This window comes from Lepidochelys kempii, chromosome 8, assembly GCF_965140265.1.
Source record: "Lepidochelys kempii isolate rLepKem1 chromosome 8, rLepKem1.hap2, whole genome shotgun sequence".
NCBI lineage: Eukaryota > Metazoa > Chordata > Testudines > Cheloniidae > Lepidochelys > Lepidochelys kempii.
This window is the reverse complement of record NC_133263.1, coordinates 14,447,698-14,469,966: the sequence shown is the minus strand read 5'-3', so window position 1 is coordinate 14,469,966 and position 22,269 is coordinate 14,447,698. Positions and strand designations below refer to the sequence as shown.

General features: G+C 41.5%; 1 protein-coding gene across 14 annotated transcripts in view; it reads left to right on the top strand.

Annotated features, from left to right (window-relative positions):
- Positions 1-1,863: 1,863 nt before the first annotated feature.
- The window catches only part of RAPGEF6 (Rap guanine nucleotide exchange factor 6), a 227,820-nt gene continuing 207,414 nt past the window's right edge, over positions 1,864-22,269 (top strand). For 9 of the 14 annotated variants that reach the window (XM_073355614.1, XM_073355603.1, XM_073355610.1 and 6 more), the window contains exon 1: positions 2,305-3,576. In XM_073355614.1, coding sequence (XP_073211715.1) covers positions 3,508-3,576 — 69 coding nt within the window. In that variant the 5' untranslated portion in view covers positions 2,305-3,507. Of the gene's footprint in view, positions 2,266-2,304; positions 3,577-18,580; positions 18,702-22,269 lie in introns of those variants that run through there. The other 5 variants (XM_073355602.1, XM_073355601.1, XM_073355600.1 and 2 more) reach the window with 5 other exon arrangements.

Here is a 22,269-nt window from a genome sequence, read left to right as displayed (position 1 = left end):
CCACTTTATTCTAACACTTACACATTTCTAGTCACCAGTAAGGAAGGAAAGAGAAGATTAGAAAACAGGGGCTAAACATGGTTTATATGGCTGCAATGCTGTGTCCTCAAATGTAGTAAATTGGGCCTGGTCAGTATGTGGACAGGAGTCCTCCAAGCACCACCTGATGTATGAAACTATTAGTGAGTTGAGAGAGCCTGCTTTTTTCCTTCTTGGTGGTAGGAGCAACAAGGACAAATGCAAAGTACTCCACTTAGGAAGGAACAATCAGCTGGGAAATGCCTGCCTAGGAAGGAGTACTACAGAAAGGAATCTGTGGGTCATAGTGGACCACAAGCTAAATATGAGTCAACAGTGTATATAACTGCAAAAAACCCGATCATCATTCTGGGATGTATTAGGAGTGTTGTAAACAAGCTATGACAAGTAATTCTTCTGCGCTACTCTGTGCTGATTAGGCCTCAACTGGAGTAACTTGTATTCAGTTCTGGGTGTGACATTTCAGGAAAGATGTAGACAAAATGGGGAAAGTTCAGAGAAAAGTGGTGGGGCTCTGGCCGGCTCGGGGCTCATCAGCTGCAGGGTGGTGGTGTTTCCGGGCTATGGTCGCAGGGGGAAAGGGAGGTGGGCAGAGTCAGGGCAGTCTCCATCTTCCGCTCATGGAGGGAAGATTGAAAAAATTAGGTTTGTTTAGTCCGGAAAAGAGATGACTGAGAGGGGACATAATTTTTAAGTACATAAATGGTTGTTACAAGGAGGAGAAAGAAAAATTATTAACCTCTAAGGATAGGACAAGAAGCAATGGGCTAAAACTGCAGCAAGGGCAGTTTAGGTTGGACATTAGGAAAAATTTCCTATCAGGGTGGTTAAGCACTGGAATAAATTGCCTTGGGAGGTTGTGAAATCTCTGTCAGTGGGAATTTTTAAGAGCAGGACAGACAAACACCTGACAGGGATGGCCTAGATAATACTTAGTCCTGCCACGAGTGCAGGGGGCTGGGCTAGATGAACCTGTGAGGTCCCTTCCAGCCCTATGATTCTAGGATGCGCTAAGAGAGCTATGAAACCTTGTGAAAAATCCTCTAGCACTTTTGAGCGATGGGGGTGCTTTAGCCTGAGGCCGCCGCCCGCATTCCCCAGCGAGTAGCGGTGTTCTCGGTTTTCCCTTGCAGCATCCCCTAAACCCAATATTCTCCACCGCCCATCCTCACCTATTCTCACGCCCCCGTTACTCCCTAGCGGCAGCTGCCATTCAAGGGCGGGCTGAACAGATTCCGGTGTGGTTAGTCCGGGATCCCTGATTTGGGGGGGGGGGGGGGGGGGCGAGGTCTGTAATGTAGCAGTCGGTCACTGACAAACGAGGCGGAGCGGCAGCGGGCAACACCCTCAGGGCTGCGGCCGCCGCCGACAATCCAGGGGTTCTCATGGAGTCTCGCTGGGTGGGGTGCTTTTCTCACCGCCCGGAGCCAGGGGACTCAGAAACCCGCCCCCGCTCCCACCGGTGCAGCCTTGAGGGGGCCCCCCCAGCAGCCTCAGGGGCCTCTTCGGCTACAACGAAAAACCACGGCCCTTCGCCCCTTCCGCGCAGACGCTTAGCCGTTCCAACTGCGCATGCGCGCGCATATCCCCCCCCCCTCCTTGAGCATAAACCCTCGCGATGCTTCCGGGGGGGGGGGGGAACCTCTGTGGGAGGAGCTGAGAGTCAATCTCCGGGATAGGGGCGGAACCTGGTGCCACCACGCCCAATCACCACCCCTGCCCCACCCAAGGGTCCACCCCCTTCCCACCACCCTTCTCGCTAATACATCGTGTTAGGCGCCCGCTTTCGCTAGGTTTTATCGGGGCCAAATTTCCAATCGAGGTAGACGGCAGGGGAAACCGGGTCCGGGTCGCCTTCGGCTGAATCCTCGGTGGGCCGCTTGTATACGCCGGAGAATGGTCTGGGTTCTTCCCCGCGCGCGCCACTAGTCGCCCGCCCGCTCACCTTCTTCCTTGGAGCGAAGGAGATTCACAGATAGTCAGCCAGGGCGCCGGCGGGCTGAGGGAGACCAACTCCGGCCGGTAACTTCCATCCAGCCCCGGCCGCGTCCCGAGACTTCACCTCACGTTCGCCGGCGCCGGAGGGGCTGGGACGCTGCTAGGGGTCCCCCGGCGATGGGGAGCCGGGTCGCCTGTGGGGAGCATGTGGCGGTTGCCTCCGTCCCCCCCATGTGCTGCTGCCGTTGAGCTGGGAGCCCGGAGCCCCGAGGAGGAGCCAGCCGCCTGGTGAGCAGCGAGGGGGAGCGGGAACCCCCTGCAACTCCCTCACACGGGCTCCCCCCCCCACGATCCCGCTTCCCTGAGCCCCCCCGCGACTGGCAGCTCCCCGGCGCCTCCGCATGGCCCTCCCCGAGCGACCCTGGCCCCTCGTCGCTGACACCCTCCTGGCCCCTCGTCAGTGACCCTCAGGCCCCCACGCACGGACGTCTCCGGCCTTTAATCACGGGCGGCCGCCGCCACCCGTGTCTGGCCCATAATCACTGGCACCTCACTTCTCCCGTCTGACCTCAGGTCCCCTGGTCGCTAACCCCCTCCCCACGGCGATTGATCCTTTTCTGAATCTCCCCCCATCCCCGACTCACCTACCCCGATCACTGACCCCCTAATTCCTGGATACTTCCAGTCCACTTCTCTTTAAACCTCCCCCAGGAAGCCCTTTGCCCCCAATTCACCCCACTTCTTCAAACCTTGCCCTTCAAATCCACCCCAGACTGGCCCAGCCACTCCCCCATGCCTTTCCTTTAGCCTGACTCCACTCACCACTTCCTCTAATCCTGACTTCCTTCCCTTTCTCCCCCCCCCCCATACCAAATATTCCTTAAATCCATGTTACCGCCAAATTTGACCTTTTCTCTTCCAAAACCTGGACCCTGTCTCTTACAGCCCCAACCCCAAGAACATATGCACCAAGCCACTCAACTGGTCCTCCTTCCAAAAAATCAATAACTACCACCCAGAATCTTCCTGAAAATCAACCCTGCCCTTCCCCTCCCCCTGTTGAGTTTGATGTAGTGATTAGATTCCCCTATCTTCTGGATTATCTTTCTGGGTGACTGAAGAAACTTTTGCTGCGGGTGCTTCGTCATTTTACTTTTTTTGCACAAAGATTTTTCTGAATGTCATGTGAGATGAAAGGAAGTTTTGGATGTTTGTTTCCGACCTTTGGGAGCTGCATAAGCAAAGGGGAAATGCACCAGAGGAACTGAGCTTCATCTAATTGAGGAAATCTATTATTTGCCAGATACTAATTTCGTTGGACTGCTAAAAAGAACAACACAAGCCTGTCACAAAGTTTACATCCTAATTCAGGGAGAAATGAAGGGGGTTGAAAAAGAAGCTTACAACAAAATCTAAACTTGAAGTTTCCATTGCTTTCCTTTTGACCTGGAAGGGATCACTTCATCCCCCCGCCTCCCAAGTAATAAGCTATTTTTGTGGAATTCATAATTGGAGAATTAAAGTAGTAGAATGACCTCTCCTGTGGATCCCAAGATTAAACAGGCATTGCGAAAAAAACCATCAGAAAGGAATCAAGAGGTAATGCATTTTGATTTTGCTTTTCACTTGTTTCTTTGCTTGAGTTTTCTTCTTTTACCAGACAGATCAGCAGTTCAGTGGTATATTTTTTTCATTTATGAAAATTGCAATGCTGACACTCATGGAGTGACACTTTTTGTTTTATAAGCAGGAAATATTCCTCCCACTGAGTTTCCCTTTTTGCAAAATAGGGTCTTTCAAACTCAGCAGCATGTAATGCATTTAGGAGACACAAGGCACTTGTGAAATCATGATTTTCAAAATGGATAGCAGAATAATTCACTGGAATAGATAGAGATTAGGACAGATGTGCCTCATTAAAAATGATATTTATTTCAGTCTTGCAAAACTGTCATGAAAAATTACCAGTCCAGACATAATCTACTTACCAACAGCATAATGCAGATTTTAAAAAAAAGATCCTTCCCCAGGGAGTGGAAAAGTAGAAATTTGCAAGACTTTTTTACATTAAAATAGTGAGTTCCAATAAAATGATTAGTTTCTAATCAACCATATTTTGGGGATCAACAGACTGTAGAAGAGCAGCATTATGGGATGTCAATTTCCACCATGGAATGTATGTTTGACAGTCTTTTTGCTTATTAGTGAGCAGTTTGGTTTGTTTGTTTACATTTGCTTTTTTGCCTTACTGCAATTTCCATGTGATCAAGAGTTGAAGAGCAGCATGAAAAGATTCACTCCAGTCCTATGTTTGAATCCTTCTGAAATGGGGAAACATCTGTTCTCCCTTGATACTTCATGGAAAGTGAAATGTCCTGCCTGATCTCTTTGAGCTAATTATCAAAAGGCTACATGAAGAGTACTGCTACAGAGATCACTTGAGAAATGTGTTGAGGTGGGACAGTGATTAAAAAAAACAGGATTAATGCATTTTAAGCGACTTGTGCATTCTTCCAATTTTAATATTTACCTTCCATTGGGAGATTTATTGTCCTCTTACTGCCTCCTCTTCTCCTCCCACCCCCCCCCCCACTTTCTGGTGCCGGAATTAATGGTGAGGTACTGTCTGTAAGGGATATGATGATGATATGCATGTTTTCTTGGTTAGTTTGATAGGTTGGTGACTTTTTTTCTTTCTTGCTGTAACCCTTTGTTGTTCTTCTGCCTTCTTCCAATCGCCACGGACCAATGCTGGGACCAGTGCTGTTCAACATATTCATAAATGATCTGGAAAATGGGTGAACAATGAGGTGGCAAAGTTTGCAGATGATACAAATTACTCAAAATAGTTAAGTCCAAAGCAGACTGTGAAGAGTTGCAAAGGGATGTCACAAAACTGGGTGACTGAGCAACAAAATGGCATATGAAATTCAGTGTTGATAAATGCAAAATAATACATGTTGGAAAACATAAGCTTTTGACGGTTTCCCACAATATTCTTTCCAGCAAGTTAAAGAAGCATGGGCTGGTTGAATGGACTATAAGGTGCATAGAAAGCTGTCTAGATCGTCGGCTCAACGGGTAGTGATCAATGGCTCCATGTCTAGTTGGCAGCCGGTATCAAGTGGAGTGCCCCAAGGGTCGGTCCTGGGGCCGGTTTTGTTCAATATCTTCATAAATGATCTGGAGGATGGTGTGGATTGCACCCTCAGCAAGTTTGCAGATGACACTAAACAGGGAGGAGAGGTAAATACGCTGGAGGGTAGGGATAGGATACAGAGGGACCTAGACAAATTGGAGGATTGGGCCAACAGAAATCCGATGAAGTTCAACAAGGACAAGTGCAGAGTCCTGCACTTAGGACGGAAGAATCCAATGCACTGCTACAGACTAGGGACCAAATGGCTCAGCAGCAGTTCTGGAGAAAAGAACCTAGGAGTTACAGTGGACGAGAAGTTGGATATGAATCAACAGTGTGCCCTTGTTTCCAAGAAGGCCAATGGCATTTTGGGATGTATAAGATGGGGCATTGCCAGCAGATCGAGGGACGTGATCGTTCCCCTCTATTCGACATTGGTGAGGCCTCATCTGGAGTACTGTGTCCAGTTTTGGGCCCCACACTACAAGAAGGATGTGGAAAAATTGGAAAGTGTCCAGCGAAGGGCAACAAAAATGATTAGGGGACTGGAACACATGAGTTATGAGGAGAGGCTGAGGGAACTGGGGATGTTTAGTCTTCAGAAGAGAAGAATGAGGGGGGATTTGATAGCTGCTTTCAACTACCTGAAAGGGGGTTCCAAAGAGGATGGCTCTAGACTGTTCTCAGTGGTAGCAGATGACAGAACAAGGAGTAATGGTCTCAAGTTGCAGTGGGGGAGATTTAGGTTGGATATTAGGAAAAACTTTTTCACTAGGAAGGTGGTGAAACACTGGAATGCGTTACCTATGGAGGTGGTGGAATGTCCTTCCTTAGAGGTTTTTAAGGTCAGGCTTGACAAAGCCCTGGCTGGGATGATTTAGTTGGGGATTGGTCCTGCTTTGAGCAGGGGGTTGGACTAGATGACCTCCTGAGATCCCCTCCAACCCTGATATTCTATGATTCTATGATAATCCCAACTATATCTACAAAATGATGGGGATAACTCCCCATATGGTCACTCAAGAAAGAGATCTTGGAGACTTTGTAGATAGTTCTCTGAAATCGTGCTCAACATGCAGCGGCAATCAAAAAAGCTAAGAATGTTAGGAACCATTATGAAGTGATAGATAATAAGGCAGTAAATACATGATACACTCACACCTTGAATACTGTGTGCAGTTCTGGTCACCCCATCTCAAAAAAGACATATTATAATTGAAAAAGGTATAGAGAAGGGCAACAAAAATGATTAAGGGTATGGAACAGTTTTCATATGAGGAGAAATTAAAAAGACTGAGATTGTTCAGATTGGAAAAGAGATAACTAAGGGAGGATATGATGGAGGTCTATAAGATTATGAATGGTGTGAAGAAAATGAATAAGGAAGTGTTATTTACTCTTTCATTTAACACAAGAACCAGGGGTCATACAATGAAATTAATAGGCAGCAAGTTTAAAACAAACAAAAGGAAGTACACTATCAAACTATGGAACTCGTTTCAAGGGGATGTTGTGAAGGCCAAAACTATAACTGGGTTCAAAAAAGAATGAGAGAAAATCACAGAATATAAGTCCATACATGGTTATTGGCCAGGATGGTCTAGGATGTAACCCCTTTCTCTGGGTGTCTCTGAGACTCTGATTGTCAGATGCTGGGACTAGTCAACAGGGGATGGATCACTTGATAATCGCCATATTCTTTTCATTCCCTTTGAAGCATTTGGCATTGCCCACTGTCAGAAGACCGGGTACTGGGCTAGATTGACCATTGGTCTGACCCATTATGGCCATTCTTATGTTTTAGACCTACTTCTAGTATCCGGGGTAGGCATCTACATTGAATGGTCCTGTTTACAATCAATGAGTTGGTATGCCATGCTGTGTTGCTGCATGGGTTTGTTTTGGGGAGCACTTAATGCTTCAGACTTTTCCTGCAAGGTGTAAATACTATTTTTCTTGCAGTACGAGAGTAAAATATTTGAAATACTCTTTTATATTCAGCCCAAGAGTTTTTTTGGCACCACTGATTATTACAGAACTCTCTGGGGCAGTTTATAAAGCATCTTGAATAACATGTTTCCAAAAACCATAAATTTAAACTAACCCAATAAATATTACATTAATCTTGTCAAATTAAAAATTATATTCTGTAAGTATGCCAAGGCCCTGATCCTGCTTTTGGGCTGGCCTCTGTGGATCCCCAATGACTGCAGTAGAGCTATTTGCAGGTGAAGGGTTTGGTGGTGTGATTCTGATTCCAGAATCGGGGCCTAATTTCTTAGCCTATGTTACTAATAGTTTAAATGTGATTTAAAAAGTAAAAGAAACAAATACCCAACTAGTTAATTTGTCACTGACCTTGATCTTGTAAAGATTTATTCCAGGATCGACAATGTTTGGCACGCGGCCTGCCAGGGTAAGCCCCCTGGTGGGCTGGCCTAGTTTGTTTACCTGCCGCGTCCGCAGGTTCAGCCAATCGTGGATCCCACTGGTCACGGATTGCCACTTCAGGCCAATGGGGGCTGTGGGAAGTGGTGGCCAGCACATCTCTCGGGCCGTGCCAGGGGGCTTACCCTGGCGGGCCGTGAGCCAAACATTGCCGATCCCTGATTTATACGCTTGTTTTATAATGGGACTACTCATTCTTAAAGTGTGCTTAAATCTTTGTAAGACTGGGGTCTATGTTCTTTATATTTTGCATGTCTCTCAGTATGGACGATGAAAATCAATGAAATCTATTACACTTTCTTACTGGGACAGTGCTGGCGTTTTGAACAGTACACATTTTTTAAATAACAGATTTCATAGAATTTTAAAAAATTGTTGAAGCAATTCTGTTAGGCTTGGTTTTATAAGAACTCATTTTTACAAAAAAATGTTACTGTCAAATTTAAACTCGATAGTGTCATTAATCAATTTTTTTTAAAAAAAATCAAAATTACAGTGTAACTTTTTCTCTTAGGCCCTGATTTTGCAATTAAATGCATCGTCTGCCCGCCCACATGGCAAGATCAAAGCCTCATTTGTTAGCACCTAATCTCCTGTGTCAAAAGTGGTATTACTGATACAGAAAAGTCTCTTTGGAAAACTCATATCTAACAGACAACTAATCTGCATGTTAATTTTCATACGTGAGTGGCTCTGCTATCCAAATTAAGATAGTTATTAGCAATTTTGCCAGAAAGTTACTATTCTTATATTTTGTAAATAGAAATAGAAAAACTTTTTTTTTTGTTTAGTAAAATGTATACAGTTTACTTCAAGAAGCTATTGTTGTTCTGATGATGTCGCATAGTAGAGACATATTGTGTTCAACTCATGATCAAGGTTTTCATTCCTGATTGCGCAGATTCTTGTGATTGTAAATCTCTGTGCTGGAGCAAGATTTCTTTCTTGTCGTAACATTCCAATTCTTGTCTAATATACGTAACTTGTGTACTAACATGTAGGCACTTGATTTCTGTTTGAGTAGGTACTTTATGCATTAATATTTTTAATTTCCTTGTGAAAAACATTATAACCTGCTTTTGAGATATCAAATTAATAATTATTTTGATAATCTGCTGGAGATACTTTTGTATTGGTGGTTCTGTTATACTAAGGTATTCCTCTTTTGTATTGCCAACCTAAAGATAGTATGGACCACTTATTCCATATTCATGGAAATTTGCATATATGAAGCAAAGCAGGCTGCTGCTTTGTTTGTTGTGTGGAAAATCTTTTAAAATGTCTATTCCTAGATTTACTTTACTAAACATGAGATATTACTTGGAACCTTGTTGTATCCTGTGTTTTGACTAAGATGGGAAGGTCTTGTGATCAAGAGTGATCAGTTGATAGGTTGTCATGGAATGATTAATCACAGAAGCTTATTTGCATCGTGACACACAGTTTATTGTCATGGGGACAGATCCTCCACTAGAGTGATTTGTTATTGAAACTATCTTGTTCCCCTTCCCCCCCCCCATACCTGACAGTTTATTGACAAAGCATTGTCTGTAATAGACAAACATTTACTTTACAGTATTTTAAATGTATATAAAAACTTTAATATTTTGAAATCTGAGTATATAAAAGAACTTGAGGGAAGGATTTGCTGTTCTTCTAATACTCCAGGCATGGTTATCCTAATGATAGCTTGGTATTAAATAGGGGAATGTTTATACTTGCAGAACCCTTAACTTTTACAAACAGAGGTGATGGTATTTGATGGGTTTCATGTAGTGCCTTAGCTCTTCAATGTAATATATCACTGTGTATATTTTACATGTGTTACTAATGTATATATTGAACAGTGTGGTTTGAGGATATTTTAAATGAAGGAATTGTCATTTGCTCAAACAAATTGAGGGTGTGTGAGTGTTTACATCAGTGTATACAGCATCATTAAAGGTCTCTTACTTGTTTGAGTCCCTGAATCACTTGTCTGATCCATACAAGAGCTGTGATAGTGTTCTGTGATGGAGAGTTGCTTAACGGCTAAAGATAATGTCTGAGCTGGCAGGGTAAGATATTAATTTAAATACAGGGTAACTTATGCTAATAGTCTTCTTGCTCTCACTGTCTTCTCTTTTCAATGGACCCTGTTTCCTCTTTTTGCACAGATTTTTGAATGACTTTGTTCTTGTTATGGATTCCCTCCATAATGGCAGATTGGACTTAATTTGCCTTTGGAGACTTAGACTAGTTTGTAATTTAAAAGAACATAATATGACTCCTTTTGTAGTATGTTCTGTTTCAGTATTTTTTGGTGTGTGTGTGTGTGTTAATGTTAATACTCCTATTATTTGGAAACAAACCCTGTTTTTCTTCTCCTCCCCCTCCCCCTCCCCTTTTTTTAAAACAATGGAAGGAAAAAAATCACACTATAATCTGCTCAAGAATTGTATTAATAAAACAGTCCGAGGGAAGTGTCAGGATATATTGGCTTTTCAATACATAAGAAATATTTTTGCATTAATCTAAATCGTGTAATTGTACAGCATATCCAGATATTTTAGTGTACCCAGACACTACAGTGATGGGCACTATAAAATGGCTGTAATAAATAAATAAATATAAATTACTGCTGGCAGCATAACAGAGACTCTGTTGTACTGCAGCACAGCTGAGACAAATAGAAGAGAACATCTGCTTCTTGTTTCTAGAAATAACTGGTATTTTAAAGTAGTTTTTTCAAGCCTCTATTAATTTTTGGTAAGCTTAGGAGGTGAAATATGGGAGTAGTATTTGTTAAAATCCATTTTTTTAGTACTTTATTTGAAAGCTATATGGCTCACAGCGCTTAACAGGGTCTATGTTAAAAGGCTATTAACTTAATTTGTCTGAATCTCTGCAAATAGTACTGGACATTCACAAATGTCTTATAAAACTAGAAAGAAACCTTTTGTGCTAACTTAAATTACAGCTTCTGGTTTGTATTTAATAAAAATTCTAATGTTAGTATCTGGGCCTCATGAGGGAAATATGATTCCGGCCATTTTTTTTTTTTTTTTTTTTTACACTACTGTGTCTTGCTTTGCCCTCTTCTTGTTAGAGAGTGTGATGTGCCAATTCTAATCTGTCTTCTTAAAACCTTTTTTATGGAAATGAGAATTTTGGTCTCAAACTGAAAGAAGGGTAGTAATAATTTAGTGCAAAAATATCTCACTTCCGGATGCAACATATTGTAACTGTGCTGTTTTGGTATTCTTAATCATAGAAGCTGGCATTTAAAGTATATGTTGGGAACCTACTACAAAGGTAAACTCGCCATATCAGGAGGTAGCTAGTCCCCCCACAACAAGTAATATAATATGACCAGTTCTGAATCCTGATCCTGCAAATACTAGGGTACATGCTTATCAGTGGGACTACTCACAGTACCTAAAGTTAAGCAGGTGCCTAAGGGTTTGTCTACATGGGGAAATTGACTAGTCCAGGTATAGTAAGAATAGCTATTCCAGGATAACTCCCCATGTGGTCACTATAACTGGAATCATTACACTGCTTTGAAAGTTTATTCCCTTATAACTACCCTACTCAATTTCCTGGTGTAGACAAGCTGAATCTCTTCACATAGTTGCCCCCTTCATCGAGCCTATTTCTTGAGGCTGAGAGTTAAGTCCAAGATTTGGCCCACTAGACGTTATTGCACAAAATTCTGACACATTTTTTTTTTTGAATGCTTCTTTAACATCTTTCAGGCTGGTAATCAATATTAACCCAAATTTAGCACTGAAATTGATAATATGCAAGATGCATCCTTCTTTTCATTACACTCTCTTTTAAAACCTTAAAAATGCCAAACAAAATATATAAACTTCATATTTAATTGTCTTTTAACTTGAAAGCATGTGAGCCTGCAACCGAAAGGTTTTATAACTAATACAAATTAACAGCAGTGACTGCAGCTTTCCAGGGATTAAATCTGTTCAGATGGATATCCATTTAGTAATTTGCAAGGCTGCGTACTTGGACCTTTGAAAACCAAATTTTGTAAACAATGCATAGCTTATCAGTAAGTCAAGGAAGAGATTGCTAACAGGGAGTGATGTTGACAGTTTGCTACTAATAAATACCTGGCAGCAGAGTTTTATACCATGAACACATTATCAGAGCAGAAAATGGCAATAATTGATCTTTGGAGTCACACGGGCGTAAGCACTAGTGCTCATACGTAGTCTTGCAATAATAAATACTTTTTATTTTTCTCTGAGTGATGTTAGTAAAATATTAGGAGTGTAGCCCTGAGAAAAGCCTAGAGGGCAGAGCTTTTAGGGCTGAGTGCTGTCTGAAAGGGGCTTACATCTATGAGAAAAGAAGCTCTTGTTGTTTGATTCCTGCTGTGTTCAGGGAAACAGAACCATGATGGGGCTTGCCACCATCCCAATCAGGAGAAGGCTAATGAGCATCTTTGGTTCTAAATAGGTGCACCTGCAGAGCCTGCTCTGCTTGGAAGAAGCAAGCTTAAAAGGGAGAACTTGTCACTGGAAGGGGTGGCAACCAGTAGGAATACTGCTATGCCTCAGAGTTAGCTGACTCTTGCAACAGAGTTGCTGAGAGGAAGACAGCTTGTAAACCTCCACCGCCCACAAGGACTCACCAGACCAGATTCAAGCTGATCTCCGCAGGGAAGAATTGAAGATAAACTCTGACCCACTGTATAGCTGTATTAACCATATGTAACCATCATAAATAAGCCAGACCCCTATCAATGCTCTTAAATGAAAACTCAGAGACTGAACATTCCCTTAATTGGAAAATCCCCATGCCTGTGAATCCAGAAAGACTAGAGCAAGGTTGCCAAAGGGAAAAAGGACTTTGGAAGATAAGCTGAAAACACCCAAGCGGGACCAGGTGAAGTCTCTGCCTGTCACAAGGGCTTTGTACATTTCTCTTAAATAAACAGGATTGCATCAAAGGAACATCTGAGCTTATCACCAATTTCTCCTCATTGGAATAACTTATAAGATCCCAAATCTTTGGTGAAATGCATGAGTCAAAAGGGGTAACAGTATTATCTCCCTTCTATGTCATGGGAGAAATAAAAGTAGAAAATTCAAATGTTTTGCTGAAGGTGACATGGTGAACTAGTAGCTGAATTTTGGAAAACAAATACTTTGGAGTTTCTGTGCTTTGTCCACTATGCAGCTGCTCTGTATTCTGAATGTTAAGTAGAAAAACTAACATTGAATATTAACTCTGAAAAGGAACAAATTCCTTAGCACCCTTGATTCCTGGAATTATTATATCAGATTACCATTGGTACAATGTACAACCATAGCTATCGGGTTTAGGAGCAATCTAGTAAATGAGTTCAGGATGATGGTCTTAGTTTTCTCTTCATACTGTCTTGGCACATCTTGAAGTTAGTGACTGACACAGCTTTTAAAACTTCCCATGGCCAGATCTAGGGAGAATTAGGTGTATAGGGAAAATGTTGTTGCCTACCGAATGGGACAGCTCTGGGAATTTAACGATACACAGTCAGCATCTGGTTTTAACCAGTAAAATCAAAGAGATTCTTCCTTAGCTTCATTTTCTCTTGCTCCCAACTAAATAAGGGAATTTAATGCCCATAAGTAGTGCTACATTGGCAACCCTAGAGGCTGAATTATAGTCTAGTCAATAGGACATTAGACTGGGGCTCAGTAAACCAGATTCTGTTCCTGTCTCTGCCACTAACCTGATATATTACGACTTCACCTGTCTGTGCCTCTGTTTTTCCTCCTATCCTAATCCTAGTTCATTTGTAAGCTCTTTGGGAAGCAATTCTCTCTTGCCATGTGTTTGTACAGTTGCCTAATAAAAAGGGGCCCTGATCTCAGCTTGGGCCTCTAGATGCTATTGTAGTATAAATAATTAAGTGGCTCATCATGGACGGTGCAATTGCCTCACCAATATTCCTCAAGGCAGCTCAGCTTCCATGGCCCATTCATTCCTTGACTTCTCTGAGATGACCAGCAAGGGTGCTTATTATGGTGGATTATGTGACTCTTGTCCATTAGAATTTCTAGGATAAAATATTGAGACCACTGTGTGACTATTGGTTAGTAGTGGCTTTTGTTTAGTGTCCACCTGAATAAAATTCAAAACTGGCTCCATACTGTATTCCCAGTTGCCTGATCCATCCAATCCCCTGATTTCCACTCCTCCCCCACCTTCAACTGACCTCTGGGTTTGAAAATCATCTCTATACTTGACATGCATTAAACTGTTCTTCCTTTTGCAGTTGTACTTTGGAAAGACTGATGAAATAACACTTTCTGAAAGACACATTAGGATAGTATGCAAAGCTGAACATGACTATTCAAGTACTGTATATGCTCAATTGCCTTTTACTCAGTTTATAGTATGAAAATGTCCTACTCCATGTTCCAGTCCAAAACCTCTAAAGAATAATTGTTAAATGAGACCTTTTCCTATTTAACTGTAACAAAATATCTGAAATCATTAATATCACCACTAATTACACTTTGTCAGATATTATTTATAAGTGAAACTATTTTAAAATCAACTGAAGTATAATTGAGTATAGAACATATTATGTTTTATAAAAAGTTTGTCTTCAAATATAAGATTTGTAGTGGCTTGATGATGCAACTTTAACTAGAATAGTGATTGCTATATTTTGCGACATTGACTGTTCACGGAGTACTATTTTTGAATGGATAGATTAGAAGAATTCCTAGCATTCACCGTTGGATTAATTTAGCTTAGAGACGTACGTCAGTATTAGTTTTGTGAGTCTTGGACAAGTACAATATTCATAAATGAAAGTAAAAAAAAAAAAAGAGGACTTGTGGCACCTTAGAGTCTAACCAATTTATATGAGCATAAGCTTTCATGAGCTACAGCTCACTTCATCGAATGCATCTGATGAAGTGAGCTGTAGCTCACAAAAGCTTATGCTCAAATAAATTCTTTTTGCGAATACAGACTAACATGGCTGCTACTCTGAAACCTGTCATTAGTGGTTTAAGGAACTGTCATGGACAAGCACGTTATTTAATTTTCAGTTGGTCTACCAAAGTTATTGTCTACGTTAGCACCTTGAACAAGTATGAGTAGGCAGTATTGAGAATTTTGAAGCTGCTGCATGTTTGGGGTTGTTTTTAAAATATATGTAGCACCAGTCTCCATATGAACTTCTTCCATTTAGAAGTTGTTTTTAAACAACATTCAGAGATTGGAGGAGGGACAAGGCAACTTAAATAGAAATAGTGTGCCTTTTAAAAACAATTTTTTTAAATAAAAAAAATCTCCTACAGTGGTGTGAACCCAAACTGTAAAATGTGTGAGAAAACCAGAGGAAAAACTTACCACTTCACTTATACTTTCAAACTGGGTGAAATGCCAAAAGTAAACCAGTACCATAAACTCTTAAAGTAAATGACACTTTCAGCAATATTTATTTATCACCTAAATTGGTACTGGTAGGTAACACAGGAACATGGCTTAGAGAGTTCTCTCATGTGATGGTCACTGTTCTGGGAGTTTTCCCATCCCCATGGCAAGAGAGGCCTGAACAAGACTTGCTCATTGGTTAGAGACTTAGCTTTTCTTTCCAGGAAAATTGAATGCCTTCAAAAATAACTTTTCCTGATTGTTGTGATTTTTAACATGCAGTCCTCACTGAATCACAAGAACATCTCAAACTTCTCTTCAGTTGCATTTCCATGTTGCCTCCTCACATGGATTTCTGCTTTTTTGCCTGCTCGGATTCAGAGGCAATTCTACAGCTGTCAATCACGGACCTACAGAAGGCACAACTATTTGTGTAAACTAAACAAGTGTGAACACAGGAGCAGAATTGAGGGGTTTTTAATTTTTCTTTTGATGTTGCAGCATAGAATTTTTTTACCTTTTGGCCCACAAACCAGCAGAAAAATAGACATACTACTTCCACCACTGTGATAAATGCTCTTTGATTTTGTGCATAGGATCTGAAAGTGCTATTTTCTCTTCTAGAAGAATAGAGACTTGTCAGACTCTGTAGATGACCTATAGGAGAAGTTGAATTCCCCTTACATTTCCATCCGACACCAAAGGGTCAGCCAGAATGAGCTGGTGAGCATGCCTCTCAACATCCTACACCCACTGCTCCTCTCACATCACCATTACACTGATTCCTTCATGCATTGGAAAGCCTGCAGCTATCCAGGATTGTGTTTGTGTGAGAAGGCCTCAAATTACTGTGCATTACTAACTCTAGCAACAATAGTATGTGTGTAAGCATTATTTGTAGCATTTTCAGGGTTTGTACTTAGTGAGTTACTAAGCTACAGAAGACAAGGTAAAAAGCAATGTATGCTTCCATGCTTGCTTGTCTGCTGAATGTAATTTCCAAGTCTGATTCATTTAAAATTAGATGGTGAGTAACCGTATGGTTTCATCACAGGAAATCAGTGGACAGATTGCTGCATGCATCGTCTTGTAGCTTTTAACACCTAAAGTTTCTGCCTCCGTGTTCCTTAAGGTATTTATTCTGTTAAGAGTGCCAAAAAATAATGTTTAGATAATTTAAATTTTTAAATAAGCAAGTGTGAGAAGCAGCAATATTAATAAAAATGACTAGTATGAGAAGTGTTGCAAGTTAGCCGCTTTCACAGCTTCCAGCAATTCTAAATCCAATCTGCAATGGAATTCAAGAGTCTGTATTTTAAACTAGAGTGCATTGAGGTTTTTTTATATATGAAAGAAATATCTACTTCATTGCATTGCCTGATCCTATTTCTGCGCAATGAGGAAATTTGCTTAAAGGAAAAGTTATTTTGTTTTTTTACAGATGAAATTCCGTAAATTTTAAGCTCCAATTTCAATAGGCAATCAGTGAGGCACTAAACAATTACTCTGACCACAGGTAATACCACTGCAACTAGGTTTGCATGACTTACTGTTATTTTTTAGATTCTATCTGGAAGGTGCCCAAAATACGTCAGAGATTTGTGGTGGAAATCTCATCTCTTTGTTCTAGATTGAGAATCTCTCTCATGCCATAAGATTGATTAAAAACTATGTATCAATGGCATGCATTTGCTTTTCTTAAAATTTATATTAGTATCGTTGAACTTGGTGGAAAAAGCTTGTGTAGCTGTGCAAAAAACTTGAAAGCATAAATGATTTTCTGCTGAAATTTTGCACCAGTGTGCTTAATTTTTTGAAGGTGCTACAATGTTTTCTATGTAAATAGTCTTACATTTAAGTTGTGACTTGACAACTTAGAAAAGCCTTTTTGGAAATTAAATACTGCATTTCATTTCTGCTGTTAAAAGTATTGGAAGCATATGTGTGCTTAGTATAGAGTTTGAATGCTTGGGGCTGCCAGAAATGGAATGATTTTTTTTTCCATTGTAAATGATGATTTGCCTTGATATTGTTCCCTGAATTTTTTTTGAAAATCATTTACTTTCTAATGAGCAGTTGTAGTCATGTATTAAAGGCAATTTCCCTTTGTTTCTAAACATAAACAATTTGATAAAATTATTTCTGAATCTGTTCAAGAGTAGTTGCCAAGATTGCTGTGCATAGTGTGAGATAATTAAGATACACTCCGAAGTTCTTGAAATGCACTTTACAGCAGGGGTGGGCAAACTTTTTGGCCCAAAGGCCACATTGAGGTGCGAAACTGTATGGAGGGCTGGGGAGGGATGGCTGTGCCTTCCCAAACAGCCTGGCTCCCGCCCCCCTACCTGACCCCTCCCATTTCCCACCCCATGACAGCTCCCCTCAGAACCCCGACCCATCCAACCCCCCCTGCTCGTTGTCCCCTGACTGCCCCCTCCCGGGACTCCTGTCCTTAACTTCCCGCCTCTAGGACCTCATCCCCTATCCAAACCCCCTCTGCTTCCTGTCCCCTGACTGCCCCGCCCCCTAGCCACACCCCTGCCCCCTAACTGCTCCCTGGGATCCCACCCCTTATCCAACCCCCCGGCCCTGGCATGGCCCCCTTACCATGCCACTCAGAGCAGCATGTCTGGCAGCCACGCAGCCCGGCTGGAGCCAGACATGCTGCTGCACAGCCCTGCTTGAGCGCGTAGCCCTGCCGCCCAGAATGCTGCCCGCGCGGCATTGTGGCTGTGCGGGAGGGGGGACAGCAGAGGAGGGGCCGGGGGCTAGTCTCCCCGGCTGGGAGCTCAGGGGCCGGGCAGAACAGTCCTGTGGGCCGGATGTGGCCCGTGGGCCGTAGTTTTCCCACCTCTGCTTTACGGTTTTTAAATCTGACACTTCTGTGCAGATGAACTTTTCGTTTGACAGAAGTTGTCCCTTCTGCTAGAAAGTAGTGTTTTATTTTTCTTGAACTCTATGTTCATCTTTATTGTATTTGCATGTTAGATTATACCTATTTCTAAGTTAACAGGTATAGTTTCTTTTAGAAACCGGAAAGTTTGATATATTTGTTATATGTAGGTGTCCCATAAAACAAATATTAAACTAAATACATTGGCTTAATGAAAATCCTCACAACCTCACTTGGATTCTTAATCATTTTGTCATAAACTACTCATGAATGTCAGAGTTCCAAATAATTCTATAGTCTTTTTCCCCTTTCAGCTCCTGACCCTCTTCTCCTGAGCTAGCTTCTGAACATACAACTGTGAGATCTTGCATTACAGCCCTGGTTTCTGGCTGAAAGGTTTACTGATGAGGCACTTCCTTTTTGGCTTTCGGAAGGCAGAAGGTGTATGTGAAGAACTTAAACCCTTTCTCCTATATGGCAGCATGTAAAGTCTATTGCTTTAAAAAAACTAGTCCTACCCTGGCTTCTAGTTACTCTTCCTGAAGAGTAAAAATCCAGGATAACTTCTGACTTCTTAAATTGGTTATGATACTTTATTTTATCATCTTCATAGTACTCCATGGCACCATGCACTTACAGAAATTATCAGGTCACAAATGCAGCAACCAAAGAGGCCTGCATTCTTCATGGCATCTCTGATCAGCACTGTGTTGCTAATGCTGACTTTCTTTTGTTTTTCTAAGCCTCATTTAAAGCACTCAGAGATAAATACCTGAATAATTATGTAGACTCTACAGTCAAGTACACTTGTGCTAAGGGGAAAATCTTTTGATATTGGATCTTCCGGTTTTGTCAGCATTCCTGGTAAGAATACACCTGGAAAGTACTTAACTAGTCCATTAAAGTCTGCTCATTTCAATGAGATGCTAATCCATTACAAATGTGCTACTTTCTTGAAACAAAAGCAATTTTCTTTAACATGTGTAGTTTTGCCATGCTTGATCTTAACAAATTGCTCAAGAACACTGTGTGTGCATGCGCACACACTTCTCTTGACAAAAATGGTGGATCCTTGTATTTATTATCATAGTTTCCTGAATAAGAGTAGGAATCCTCCAACTCTTCAGATGCAAGCATCGCCACCGCAGGATCATTATGCTGTGACCTTCATTGGACCATTCTGTTCCATGTTGCCTATCTTGGTTTTCAGCACTGTGTATGTGTCCTTTGTTTTTCGTTTGAATTGATAAGTTGAAAGCCTGTTTGCTAGATGAATTCATTGCCTTGTTTCTAAGAAAAATGTACTTGGGCTGTTTATTAAAATTCAATATTAGGCATGTTCACTTTCAGCAAATAACTGTTATATGTCTTCGTTCAAAAGCAGAAATGTTCCTTATAGTTCTGTCTGAGACTACTGAAAAAACACTTGAATATAAGAATTGCCGTAATGGGTAAGATCAAAGGTCAGTCTAGCCCAGTATCCTGTCTTCTGACAGTGGCCAATGCCAGGTGCTTCAGAGGGAATCAACAGAACAGGTAATCATCAAGTGATCCATCCCTAGTCACCCATTCCCAGCTTCTAGAAAACAGGCTAGGGTGGGACACTATTGTTGCCTATCCTGGCTAATAGCCATTGATGGACCTATCCGCCATTAATTTATCTAGTTCTTTTTTGAAACCTTTTATAGTCTTGGCCTTTACAACACCCTCTGGCAGAGTTTCACACGTTGACTGTGAATTGTGAAGAAATACTTCCTTTCGTTTGTTTTTAAACCTGCTGCCTATTAATTTCATTTGGTGACCCCTAGTTCTTGTGTTATGAGAAGGAGAAAATAACACTTCCTTATTTACTTTCTCTATACCAGTCATGATTTTATAGACCTCTTATCATATCCTCTCTTAATCGCCTCTTTTCCAAGGTGAAAAGTCCCAGTTTTATTAATCTCTCCTCATAATAAGAAGGTCTGATGTGACCTCTTATAGGATAAAATTAAATATCACTGAAAAAGCTTTGCATTAGTTGTTGGACCAATCTCTGGGGTACCATGCTTCAGATTAATGTTGGTTTTGAGAGAAGTGAGAAGTTGAGCATGTTGCATAAGGTCCATATCTTTTGACTCCCACCTCACGTTTCCCCTGCAGTTTGCATCCTTAACAGCCTCTGAGTTTTTTGGTGTTTGGTGGTGCGCTGTGTGGAAAGTAGAGAGGTGGAGCATAGGTAGCTGCATTATCTGGTGGACAGAGCACAGGATTAGGAGCCAGAAATTCCTGAGTACTGATACAGTCTGTGACCTTGGTCGCATTGGTTGCCGTTTACCTGTTTTCTCCATCTGTGAATTGGTGATGCTTGCTTAACTTCCTTTGGTTAGGATTACTTTTGTGACTCTGCCTATAGAGTAGTCAGTGATGACCATCAAGTATTCTATAAATGTGATTGGCAAGGGAGTGGGTGCAGAGTACCTCCGTTTACTCTGAACTCACCTTTTCAACTGATTAGATTTCAAGCTGAGTGTCTTTTTAATTATTTGGGTATGTGTATATGAAGAATACAGTTCTTAGTTTGCATCCTGAAACTTATGTGTGTAACATCAGGTCATGGTATGTGTGATGCTGGCAAACTAGGTGCCAGCTCATGCCAGGGCCCCTATGCCTCATCTGAACACTGACCAATACATACTTGGAAATCAGTCTGGCTCACCTGTGTGTTATTGTTAAAATAGATGTTAAGTTTATAAGAATGTGTTTAGACTTTATGAAATGCTTGTAGGATGCTGCAGGTATTAATCTCATTTATAACATCTGTACCCCCATATTATTAGGTTATATTAAGTGTTTACAATGTAAACCTCTGTAACTGTGTAACTCACCAAACAGGAGGTAACGTAAACTAATATAAAATGCTGGCTTCCTACAGGACGTGATAGGTTCTGCCCACAAGAAGGCCCGCTGAAACCAAATGAGTCATTGTGAAACAAAGAACAAAGATTTTAATTGGATTCTTCTCCTGCCCCCCCCCCCCCCGAATGAAGAGTATATGTGCACTGAACATACCCCATCAGCTTGAAATCTAGGAGGAAATGAATAAAAATTCCTTACAAGAAGAAACGAGATTCTTATGCTGCTTGGACTCTGAGGGACAAGTATTACCAAGCATAAGCAAAAGATCCCCAGTGTTTGGTTTGCGTTAGCCCTAAAGGACATATAGAGTTTGCTTATTACAGCAGCTTCTATCACCTTTTGGACCCTAAGACTGTAACTCATTTGTGTGTGTATGTTTACCTGCTTTAACCTTGTAAATAACTCTATTTCTTTTCCTTAAATTAACTAAAGATTTATTAACTATTATACAATTGGATACAAGCACTGTCTTTGGTGCAAGGTTTAAGGCGCAGTTGACCTGGAGTAAGTGACTGACTTTTTGGGGGCCTCTGAGTAACCTGAATATTGTTTTGACTTTTGCTGTAAGGGACTGTCTGTTACAAAGGCAAGCTTGCCTAGGTGGCAGGAGGGACTGCAGTACCCAAGGGACTGTCTTCGACTGCATGTTTAGGCTGCTATAGTTCTGTGGGGCTTACACTTGATACTTGGTTGGTGAAATCTAAGTGTAGATTTCACAACCAGTTTGGGGTTTATGCTCTGCTTCTTAACAGTTTGCCCTGAGGTTGGTACTCATGCTCTTGAGCCAATCCAGACAGCTTGGCAGTATGGAAGAGTTGAGAACCACTGAAGTGGAGCATGCCATACTTAAGAACAGCAAAATTCTAATTTTCAAACTTCTGGTAATATGGATTGTATTTATCTGTTTATAATGGTAGGGTAGATATTGTTCGGTGGTTTTTTGGTGCTGGTGAAGCTAGTGACTCTTCCTGTTAATGAATTTTATCCTATTTTTGACTGTGTGTGAGAAGAGATTTTAGCTGGAGTGGCTTCAGTAGAATTATGATTATACAAAATCTGGACTGTGTATCTGTTGCACCTATTGGGAGAGAGAGGGGCTGACTAACATGGCTTTAAGCCACTTTTCTGCTCAGCTGCTACTGCATGAGCTAGAGAGGCTCCCAGCATAATTTAAGACAGCCCTGAAGGCCTAAGTTGTGATAGCTTCATGGGACTGCCCTCTATGCTGCAATGCTATGTGCTGTGTCTATGCCTCCCTATGCCAGGGGAGGGGGATCCTTGGAAGTCAGCTTTACATCTGTCTTCTGCAGTGCTTGCAGAATCCTTCCTAGCTGAGTATGGACTCTTTAAGGCCCTTTGAGCTGACATAAAGGGTCTGGAATGCAGGTGAGGAAGATCTTGCCTCTGGTGTTTCTGTTGTTTTTATGCTGTTAATGAAAAAGCTGGTCGGATGTTTCCATTTTTACAAAATGCTTCCTTCTTCCATTGCAATCTTGGCACTAGAACTGTGTGAAATAACCGTAAGATCTGAAAA